We start from the raw sequence: 12,122 nt of genomic DNA, 5'->3' as shown, positions 1-12,122 counted from the left end.
TTAATAAACTATTTCACATGTTTAAAGAATGTTTGAATATTTTGTTTTTTAATTATAGTAATTCAAATTATAAGTAATATCCTCCAATGAAATAATGTACATATAAATTTGTTATGAAAAACAAAATTATATTAAGATATAGTTTAGTTTTCTTATTAAACTTTCTTAAAATGCATCTTATTTTAATAATACACATGTTATAGGAGTCATCATCTATATATATACCCTAAAGAGACACCCTTTCTTAAACCTTTTCCAACTTGCCTAAGGACATAAACAAATTGAGAATAATTGTACTTTGTCAATATATATTTTTTAACGTGGGAACAGGCCTGGCAGAATGAATTAAATATTTATTAATTCATTATAATTCTGATTAAGCTGGCTTAAATATTTATTAATTCATATAATAAATTCATTATAATTCTGAGCAAGCTGGCTCCCCCTGTTGTTTGAAAAAATATTATATTAGACTCCGCACGTAACTCTACATTTGGAGTCCAATAAAATCATGTCGCACGTAAAATCACACGCAAGTAAAGAAAAAAAATCGGTCCGATAACACAGAAATATTCCCCTCTTGTTATTCAATCTTTATTGTATATTATTTATATGTTATTGTGTTATTATAATACTAAGAATATTTCTAGAACACAATAATACATGAATAATATAAAATAACAGATATTTTATAATTTTACTGGACTCCACACGTAAGCTCCCAGCAGAAGGGCCATTGATCAACTCTTTATGGCTTCTTGATTTCTTCCAAACAAATGAACCGCTGGAGTGAGAGAGAGAGAGAGAGAGAGAGAGAGAGAGAGAGCATGTAGGCATTGAAATCTTCCTTTCGTCTTCTTCCTGGCAAACCCTTCAAATGCTGAGATTTTATGGTTTTTGGCCTCCTTTCTCTTATCTCTACTTTCACGAAGCAAAAACTGAAACTTTTCTCCATTTCTTTCGTTTTTAATTCATTGAAGTTTGAAGCTATGCTGAAACGCCATTGACTTGAAACACTGGTGAAACTAGGAATGGGGATAAATGGAGTTGCTTGAGGGAAAGATTTATGGTGAATCTTGCCCTAAAGGTATGCTTCCCATTTGCTAATCTTTTTTTTTTTTCTTTCAAAATAGTTATCTTCCAGCCTTCAAAATGAAGAGTGTGTGCTTGATTTCAATTTCTATGGAAGAGATAAGCAAAAATATTATAACCCCATGAATTTAACTTCTTTTAAAGCAAAAATATTTCAGAAAAATCTGATTTCATTGACATTTTTAGTCTAACTCATTCAATGTTTTCTAATATGAGCTGATAGTCTTCATGTTCTTATCATTGTAGGATTTTGTGTGAGGGGAGGGGTCTTCTTCCTTTATGGTATCCAAAATGAAGGGGGTTTTCAAGGGTTTCAAGTTCATTTCTCAGATCTTTGGTGATTCTTGAATAAATTGAATCATCTCAAAATCTTTCTGATTTTTCTTTATTTGATTCCGTTATGTGCATAAAAATCTTCATTTATCTTTGTGTTTTTTCTTACCTTATTGTTATTATAGTTTTCAAAGAGCCTGAGATGGTAATTGGGTACCCAACAGATGTGAAACATGCAGCGCACATTGGATTTAGTAGCTCATCTAGTATTCCAAGCTGGGTAAGCCCAGAGAAATAAAGTGAATGATTTGCTTTTATTTTTGGTGACATTTTCCTCTTTTTAAGTTGCACTTTTGAGGTTTTTCAGATGGCTGAATTTAATACAGCATCAGATTTTTCTTCTGGAGTTCTTGGGGAATCGAGGGGGCTTTCTTGGGCTTCTCATGGTATATTCTCTTCTTCTCTTCTTTCCCATAAATTTACTTGTGGAGTTGTAAATATGAATAGTTTGATAGTTGTGATTGTCCTCTATTTACCATATGATTCTAGAGTATATCTCAATTTATTGAAGTATACCTTAAAACTGTAATACATTAATTCCTCATAGAAATATTTCATCTAGATTCGGAGAGATTTATCATCTATCAACCAAACAATTTGGATTTCAGGTATCAACTTGGTAGAAATTTGTGAATGATTGTGAATGATTAGTATTGGAAGGAAAAAAAAAAAGGGATATTTATATACATCACTTAAAATCTTGCTGCTTACAATACTCGTACCCGAGGGATTTTTTGAACTACCGAATGGATGCATTTATGCGTGCCACAATCAAACCAATGGGAATTTGACAAAAATGAAAAATATGGGTTGGGGATATGAATTTTAATATTGGAGTGAAAATAGGCTTACAATTAGATGGCGCTTGATTTTTCAAAAAGATAAACATACTCCTTGGTGTTGTTTTCTATTGGTTAATTAATTATTTTTTCATTTTTTAATTTTTTCTCTTCTATATTTACCTGTTTTCTTATATTGTTTTTTTAATTATTTTTTGGTTTTCATTATTTCTTATCTATATTTTCCTGTTTTGTATCCTTATTTTATACAAAATGTATTCTCTGATTCTCCTTTTTTAATTTATATATAGCTTGATAACGTAAAGTAATCTTTAGACACATTACTTTTCAGTTAATGTGCTATTTCAATAGCCAATAAGCGTGGAACCTAGAAGTAGTTTGATTTCGTATAATTTGTCCACACAGACCTAGCCAATCCTGACCAACTCTTTTCTTCATTTTAAGGATATAAAAAGTGAAGTACTATAAAGGCGCCTTTTCCTTAGTCTACTGTAATGACTGCAGTGATATGCGATGATTGTGTTTCATTTGGGTTCAGGGTGCGTGGAGCAGAACTACTTTTCCAAACAACAATTTGAGTTCATTCACTGCAAACCTCTTGTCTCATGAACGATATTAATTGCATGGTCAACTTTTTAAATAGCTTTTAGTTGAAATGGTGCTTTAAAGCTTATTAATGACTTAGATTTGCCAAATTGCTTAGCAATTTCTTAGATTGAATTGCCCAATGCTTTTGTCAATCATATACATAAGGGTTACAAAAGTGTGTTCATAGTTTTTACCTTGAGAGCAATTTGATCCTTTTCCTTTTCAAAATTGCCATATGTTGTTTAATCTTATCATCCTAATGAACTATGTTATTATTTTTGTCGATTATCTTTACGTAATTTATATTTTAAATTTTTTTATGGCTAAATTACCTTGTTTAGAGGCAGTGACATAAGTAGGGAGGGGAATAATTTGGGGTGGTGATCTCCTTGATGTGGGTGTTCGAAAGGCGGCGAAAAGAGTTTTGGGAATAGTGTTGTTGGTAACCACCCCTGAGTACAACCCAACGCAATCATAGGTTGGGGCCAGGAGGTGTTTTTGAGAGTTGGGGGTGGGGCTTGACAAATAAATGATGACAAAATGCCTTATTGCGACTATAATTTCAAATATATATATAAGAAAAACAATATTTTTACTTTAGCTAAGTTAAATCCTATGAAAGATGGTCTACTAAGATTTCTACTCCTTCATACTTTTTTCTTATTCAATGGTGAGACTTGAGACTAAGCTAAGGTTTAAAAAATTAGACTACACCAACATTTCTAACTCTTCGGATTGTGAACGAGGGCCTTAATTGGTTTGATTTATTAAAAAAAAAAAAAGCCTAACAGGGAAGTACGGAAAAATTCACTTGAACATGAATCATTTATAATTTTTAAGAATTAGTTGGCGCTCAGTATAGCTTAAAATTAAGTTCAAATGTAAGTGCAAATCATATTTTAATCGATTCAAAATTTCTCTTGCTTTCTTGAAGTTCTTTAATTAACGAAGCAATGCTTCTTTGATTGGTGGAAGATTTTGAAGGTTTTGCTAGCAAAATATGCTAGTTCGCTCATTTACTATGTATTTATTGGCATTCTTAAAAATATTTTAATGTTTTGTTGTTTGATTGGAAATTAAATATGGAGGTATCATTAAAATGTAATGTTTTATTTTATTAATTATTAAATAATTAATTGCATTGTTATTATATATTATCTTGTTTAAATAATTATTATATGTTTAAATATCCAATTTGATTATTAAAACCTCGATTGGTCTTTATGCTTTCACATGTTGCCTTTGTAATAGTTTTCATTACTTCAAATTCATTACTGCATAAACATTCATGATCATTATTTTATTTCCCATTCTTCATTTTTTTTTTTTTTGATTAAACATGAGATATGAGGGGCCCATCTGTGGAAGATGATAACACTTTAATTTGATGAGTAGGTAAAAGAGCATGCATGTCAGAGATTAGATTTAGAAAGTGTGAGACATATTGGAAATCATTATTCTCATAAATTACTCTTTTAGGAGTTAGAAGAAATGAGAGAAAATTGGAATCCACATTGAGATTTTATATTAATTTTGTTTATGACCTAGTTTTGCTGTAATTGTTTGTGGAGGAGTTTTGTTATTCATTTGAGTACAGAAGGTGAATTCCACTAGCTGAGTTAGTCCTAAATGAAAAGCAAAGCATAAAAGAAGTTTTAATTAGTAAATGTGCAATGAGGAAAAAAAATGTTCAAAATGTTGGAGTTACAACAAATTTAGAGTATATGAATGAAAGCATGTGAGCTAGCAACACTGAGAAAAGGTTGGAAGCAACACGTATGGTATGCACTTTTCTCTTAATTTGTAAGAGTGACCCAAGGCTATAAAGCCAAGAACAAATCACCCCACACTTTTGCAACAAAGGCGCCGAATGGGATCTTATTGTCCTAAAGGGTGGGTGGTGTTCATGAAGAGTGGCCTAGCAAGAGACAAATTGCAGAAACTTGTCAATAAATATTTGGGTGCGGCTTGATGTAGTTCATAGTTTTTTGAATTTGGACCGGTGAACTCGCTTCTTTATAGGAGGTGGACGACCTGAAGGATAAGCCTATGCAGGTGGAGGCTACAAAAGGTGGATTGCTAACCATATTTGGTATTGAAGCATGCTGGGGAGAGGTCTTGAGGATTCTTGAGGAGGAGAAGCTTTTGATTGGGAGTGTAGCCAGTCTATCAGTTTATCATCCCCTAGTTTTGACAGTTTCTCTTGACAACGAAATGAAACAATGGAAAGGCTTTGCCTGTACACTTGTTTTCATGTTTTGTTGATTCAAAAGATGCTTCTCATGTAATGGACGAGCATGTGTATAGTTATTGTGACGTCAATATTAATTTTTCTGGTTAGATCGACACATTGCTATGTTGTGTTGATTGGAAGAGCTTTTGTAGTTGAGGCGAATGTTTGACTTTTTTTAGGCCCACATGTTCTTTTAGTCCAATCAACTCTTACACCCCAACAATAATTTTATTTTTTTTGTTTAACTTGGTAAGTAGGTATTGACACTGTCATTGCTGGGTCTTAAGCCCTAGATGTGAAAAATGGAGGATTGTGTTAGGTAGCCGACAACCAACGTAAAATTTATAAAAAATCATGACATGAATCTTTTTGATTATTGTGTAAATACTAGGGCGTCCCCTGGAAGTGATGTGTTGTATGACCTTAATACAGTGAAATGTGTGCAGGTGCAGCTAGACTGATGCAGGGGTGTAGTGTCAAATAAGCAAGATTTCTCACATTATAGACGAATGCAGGAAAAAAAAAAGGTCTATGAAACTAATGTTACAATAGGATTTTGGAATATAGGTACTCTCACAGGTAAATTAATAGAATTAGTTGATATTATGATTCATAGAAAAATAAATATCTTATGTATTCAAGAAACTAAATGGGTTGAAGAAAATGCTAATGAGGTTGATAACTTAGGTTTTAAACTTTGACATTCAGGTAAGAGTCACACTAGAAATGGTGCAGGTGTAATTATAGATAAGAGTTTGAAAGATAATGTTATAAAAATTAATAGAATTAGAGATATAATTATAACCCTTAAGATTATTGTTGATGCTAAGATTTTTAATCTCATAAATGATTATGCTCCTCAAGTAGATTTTGATATAGACTTTAAAGATAAATTCTGGAATGACTTAGAAGTCTTAATACAAATGATATCTCTTGAAGAATGAATTTTATTGGAGAAGATTTAAATGAACATGTTGGTAGAGTGGTAGAAAGTTTTAGAAATATTTACGGGGCTACGGTTTTGGAGTGATTAATGAAGAACGCAGTGTCATATTAGATGTTGCTTTAGCGTATGATTTGTTATTGCTAATACTTTATTCGAATAAAGAGATGAACATTTTATTACTTATAAGAATGGATCTAATAATACACAAATTAATTATTTTTTTATGAGAAGAGATCTTGGAGACTGTAAAGATTACAAGGTCATTCCAAGTGAGGATTTAAGTAGTCAACATTGATTATTAGTTCTAGGTTTTAAGATGAAGAGTTGTAAAATAAATAATACTTGAAATCATTGTCGTAGAATTAAATGAGACCACCTAAAAGACATAAATAAAATTATTTTTATGAGTAAGCTTCAAGATTTCAAGATTTGGGATGTTCATGAAGAAACAAATTCTATGTGAGATAAAATAACAAACACTAATAAACAAGTAACAAAAAATGTACTTGGAGAATTAAAAGAAAAAATATCTACAAATAAAAATAATTAGTGGTGGAATAATAATCTGCAAGAAAAGTAAAATCTAAGAAGTAATGTTATAAATATTTGTTTAAATGTAAAAACTTAGAGAACTGGAAAAAATAAAAAAATAGCTTTTAAAAATAAAAAAATAGCTTTTACAGAGTCTAAGAGAATAATCTGTAATGCTAAAAATTCAGCTTTTTGTGGTCTTTATAATATATTAGATACTAAAGAGGGTGAAAAATATATGTATAAATTTGCTAAACAAGGAGAAAAGAATAGTAAAAATTTAACTCAAGTAAAATGTATTAAATATGAAAATCAAAAAGTATTTTTCTTCGAATAAGATATTCAACATGGGTGGGTGAGTTATTTTAATAAATGTTTTATTGAAGTTTCTCAAAATACGTTCGACCTAGTGATTTTAATATCGTTAATAATAATAAACTGTTTCATTTTTACCATCGTATTAGTAAAAAAGAAGTTGAGAAGGCTTTGAAGAAAAATAATGGGGGAAAGTTTGTAGGACCTGATGATATCCCAATTGAAATATGGAAATATATAGGATATTTGAGAGTTTCTTAGCTTACTGTACTCTTTAATATTATTTTAAAAACTAAAACGATGTCTGAGGAATAGAAAAAGAGTATTTTGGTCCCCATTTTTAAGAATAATGGGGATGCACAAGATTGTGCAAATTATAGAGGAATTAAGTTGATGTGTCGTACTTTAAAATTATGGGAGCTGGTAATTGAACTTAGGCTAAGACTTATTACAAAAATTTCTCATAATCAATTTGGATTTATGTTGGACAGGTCTACTATGGAAGCTATATATTTATTGAAAGGTTTAATGGAGAAGTTCAGAGATGATAAGGAGGATCTACATATGATTTTTATTGATGTTGAAAGTGCTTACAATAAGGTTCCAAGAGATATCCTTTGGGGAGTTCCTGAGAAGAAAAGTGTTTTTATGACTTATATTCAAGTCATTAAAGATATGTATACTAGAGTTGTTGCTTGTGCTCGAACAGAAGGAGAATTGGCCAAATATTTTCTTATTCCAGTTGGATTATATCAGGGATCGGCTTTAAGACGATATCATTTTTGCTTTAGTTATGGATCTTCTTACTGGACATTTACAGAAAGATGTACCTTGGTGTATGTTTTTTGCTGATGATTTCCTTCTCGTGGATAAGATTAAAGAGAAAATTTAGGAAAAACTTAAATTATAGAGGTTTGCATTGGTGTCTAAAAGTCTTCGTTTGAGTAGAACTAAAATTGAATACATGGAATATAATTTTAGTAGTAGTAGCTCTAGTGACAGTGTTGTAACTATGGGTGATCAAATTATTAAAAGGTGTGAATGCTTTAGATTTCTCGGGTCTATTGTTCAAAGTGATGGTGATATAGATGGGGATGTATGAGTAGAATTCAAGTTGGTTGGTTGAAGTGGAGGAATGCTTCGGGCCTATCATGTGATAAAAAATACTGCTTAGATTGAAAGGAAAATAAGATGGTGGTGAGATGGTGGTGAGATCTGCAATGCTCTATGGCTCTGAATGTTGGCCTTTAAAAGAGAGGGATAAAACTAAGTTAAGCGTCATCGAGATGAGAATGATTAGGTGGATGAGTGGCTTTACACTTTGAGATAAAATGTGAAATGAATATATCTGTGATAGGGTTGGTGTAGATCCAGTGGCGGACAAAATTAGAGAGAGTCGCCTTAGATGGTTTGGTCACATTAAACGTCCGTGCGATCATAGGTCAAGCATATACATCCAAATATGATCGGATCGAAATAGCTTGTGTCAAATATCCACGAACGAATGCCTACGAAAGCTACTCACAACCAAAAATTCAGGTGTGTTTGCTTGTTATGGGGTCCAGAGTGCTCCCAAGGGGGTGTATCACACTTGATTAATTACATCTTAGGAACTGCCCAAGAATACTCTTGATCCAATGAAAGCTGCTTACATTTAAAGTGATGATTAGCATAGGCTATCATGAAAGATGATTTATTTCATAGGAAATCACAATGCTTTTTTGAGCTCTTGCTAAGCTACAGGGCAAAGAGTACGTCTCTTACAGTCCTAAATAGATAGTGACTCATAGGCAATCGACGCCCGTGAAACAACCAAGTCATCTGGTAGGAAACATCCCACCGCTTCAAAGCCATACTGAGCGTTAGGGCAGAGGGCAAGTTGTTGTATCCCAAACGGACAGCAACCTATTAGCTAAGTGTGGCTTGCCAAATGAAATAAAAAAAAAGTAAGAGCGGCAACTCTCAATGGGAGTTGTCAAATGGAAGGAGGAGTGATCCCTAAACAGATAGAATAGTCGGATCAAGGTACCACAGACCAACCATCCCAAGCTATTAGAATCCTAAATTTACCCAATCATAAAGATAGTCGACCCAACACGTCTAAAGATCCCTAATCAGCAATCCATGAGTTGCGTCGTTCACGGGGACCTCGATAATCCTAAGGTCAAAGGAACGAAACTCTCTATCCTATGACTAGCAGGTGGAGCTCTAAGTGGTGAGATTTATACTCGCCGAAGTGGTGAGAATGCCGTTGGAAAAAAACAAGGGGAGGTTCAATTACAAAACATGAAACACTCACATCAAATGACTTACACACTGTCTCGAGTATATGCAAATGATGCAACTATTTGGAACGGTCCTTAGATATTGTGGAGGCCTTATTAAGTATGATGAGGTGTATAGCCATGCTTGCAAAATCGTTCTTAATCTGGCCTGAGAGCCATGCAGGAAAGTAGAGACAAGATTTAAAATCTTGACAATTTTAACCCTAAAATTTGGATTATCTCAATCTTTTAATATTATGATTTTTATGTAAAAAAATTATATTTTTAAAGTCCTTAGAAGAGCCTAGATTATAATTTTCGCGACATTCCCTGACAATAAACAATCAAAAAAGAAACAAAGAAAAGAAAGGAAACTAATTTTAAGCATGCAAACATGCAATAGAAAGGTGAAAGCATGCCAAATAAAATATATAAAGGCCGATGTTGCTGAGTCGGCAACATATCCCAAGAAGAACAGAAAAAGCGGCCAAGCACCGCATAAGCATGCATGGTCCTAATTCTATATAAGAATATAGACTCAAACTTAAGGTACAAGACACGAGCCTGCTGCTTCTGGTTCCTCGTCACGTGTCTCTATGCGTCGTGCGCCTCGGAACCAATGTTGGTACCCTTATCTTAGTTCCGATACAAACTCAATCCTAGAACTCTATCAAGTACATATAAAAGAGAAAAGACTCAAGCTGCAAAAAAGGGTTAGCACATGTTAATATGCAACGCATATAAGCCATGCCTGGCAGAAGGAGCTATACAACACATGCAGGAAAGGGTAAGTACATAATCATGACGCTACTCCTCTCTGTTATATGTGTGTGTATGTTTTAGGCATGACTCCCTGCAAGAAAGACCGACTTATATACTAATGTGCATACACGAACACAGTATACGTAGAAACACACCAAAAGCATATGCAGAAAAAGACACCTAGCTAGGACAATCAAGCCAACACAGAACAATAGTCAGGTGCCAAAAATACTACGTAGCAACCTAGTTCTAGCTTAGCACACAACATTTAAATGCGCAGGGTAAAGTCTCCGGTTACTTATGACTTTGACGGGGTTGTCATACTTTACAAACGACCTATCTTGCTATTTGTATAATTTTAAAATTATGGCGGGTATCATAAGTAGAAAAATACATATACATTTTTTTAGTTTTAAAATAGGGTCATTAAATACAGACCCGTAACATGCAAGGTGACACGAATTAGATCTGTTAGATTCTTAATACAGTTATACTGGTGTCGATCCCGATGCAATAACTAGCATTGATCGCCGGGATCCACTTGACAAGCAATGCTTGTTAAAGCATCGTGACCAACACCGGGTCACTCGCATAAGCCTGACTCGCTATTAAGCACATATGCAAATGCAAAATGTAAGCTGACATACACAAGTGGTGATGAGTGTACCGCGAAGGTATTGATTGGAGGTGTGAGCATACCGTAGAGGCATTGGCTCAAGGGTGTGAACGTGCCATGAAGACATTGGCTCGAAGTGGGTGAGTGTACCGAGAAGGTAGTGACTCAAAATGATGGGTATGCTGAGGAGGGAGTGACCAGGGGGATGGGTATGACAAGGAGGCGGTGACCCGAGAGCTGGGTATACCAAGGAGATAGTGACACGAAGGGTTGGGCATGCCGACAAGACAACAAACCGAATGAAATGTGGAAATAAACTCAAATGCACCTCAAGTATGCAATGAATGATCATGTAGAAATATTATGTGGGTGTAGGTGCATGCACAAAAGAAGTAATGTGCGCATGACACGGGGATGTCATGGGCGAAGACGCTAAGTATCATGCTCAAGTGAAGCATGATTACTAGCCATGAACATGTAAGATGCATGCTCACGACATACATAATGAATGTACCTGATATGGATGTGTAGGTGCGAGCAATTCAACACAAGCATACAAGAGCATTCAATGATGCAACATCCAAATGCAAGTGTCGATCAATTGACTGGATCGGTGGTGGCCGGTCGAATCGTTGTGCAAGGCTGATCATGTTGGGGCGGCTGGTCGGATCACAGTCAGGGCTGATCCTGCTGGGGCGACCAGTCTAGCTAATGTGTGAAGTTGACTATGCTGGGGCGGTCGTTCGAGCTAATGTGTGAGGCTGACTATGGAGGGCGACCGGTTGAGCAATAATTCCATGTCTACCAGACCAAGGAGGTCGGTTGACACCAAATGGTAAATCGACTGGGCCTTGGCTGCTAGTGAAATCCAAGATGGCACGTGCAATATGCATCATGCAAAACACACATCATAGAAAAACATATAATGCAATGCAATGAATGTGCACAATAGTAATACACACTTGTCTTAGCGTACTCACATGGGAACCTAGGTTAGACATGATGAAATCATAGCTGTCAGTCCGTTGCTCAGCAACGTAGGGCCTACCTTTAACTAATCGGCAGCAAGTGAAAGGCTATTCCATAAGATTTCACTTTCACTAGGTGAAAGCTCCTCTTACGGATACTGCTTTTATAATTTGGCTTTAATCCATTCGTCAAGAGTTAAGGCCGTCGAATAGCCGCGGGTTACGACTTCCCAGAACGATGGGTTTTTGGTGCTAAGGGTTTAAAGGGAAAGCGACTCAGGATTCGTTAGGGATTTTGTCCATGAAATCTTCCAAACCTAGAAGACTTTCCTCTAGCACAAAAGCCTTAATCCTTAGATCGCTAACATCTAGCCTAGGGGCTCTAAGAAAATAAAAATACAAAGATAGGGTTTCCAATAATCTTCACCTTTGTGGCGGTTGATGTCGCGTTTCTTTTGAAGGATGAAGCTCTCCTTATAAAGTAGAGATGGACCTTTTTCTCCTTCTCCAAAGCAAGAAGAACCTCTCCCTCTTAAGACATGTAGATCTCCTTCTCCTTCTCCGCCTTGAATGGGTGGATGAAGCTCTCCTTATGAAAGGAGATGATTGCTCTTCCTCCTTCTCCAAAGCAAGAAGAAACTCTCCCTCTTAGGTGATGTAGAAACCCCCCCCCC

General features: G+C 34.9%; 1 protein-coding gene across 4 annotated transcripts in view; it reads left to right on the top strand.

Annotated features, from left to right (window-relative positions):
- The first annotated feature begins 730 nt into the window (after nucleotides 1-730).
- Nucleotides 731-12,122, top strand: part of LOC110020919 (CRIB domain-containing protein RIC10-like) — a 17,135-nt gene continuing 5,743 nt past the window's right edge. The window contains exons 1-5 of one of the 4 annotated variants that reach the window (XM_020719213.1): nucleotides 731-829; nucleotides 981-1,087; nucleotides 1,339-1,374; nucleotides 1,551-1,645; nucleotides 1,733-1,811. In XM_020719213.1, the coding sequence (XP_020574872.1) occupies nucleotides 1,042-1,087; nucleotides 1,339-1,374; nucleotides 1,551-1,645; nucleotides 1,733-1,811 (256 nt within the window). In that variant the 5' untranslated portion in view covers nucleotides 731-829; nucleotides 981-1,041. The other 3 variants (XM_020719223.1, XM_020719203.1, XM_020719231.1) reach the window with 3 other exon arrangements.

This window comes from Phalaenopsis equestris, unplaced genomic scaffold (genome assembly GCF_001263595.1).
Source record: "Phalaenopsis equestris unplaced genomic scaffold, ASM126359v1 Scaffold000002, whole genome shotgun sequence".
In the NCBI taxonomy this organism is placed as follows: domain Eukaryota; kingdom Viridiplantae; phylum Streptophyta; class Magnoliopsida; order Asparagales; family Orchidaceae; genus Phalaenopsis; species Phalaenopsis equestris.
Note: the sequence above shows the minus strand (reverse complement) of the source record. Positions and strands in the feature narration are given on the sequence as shown.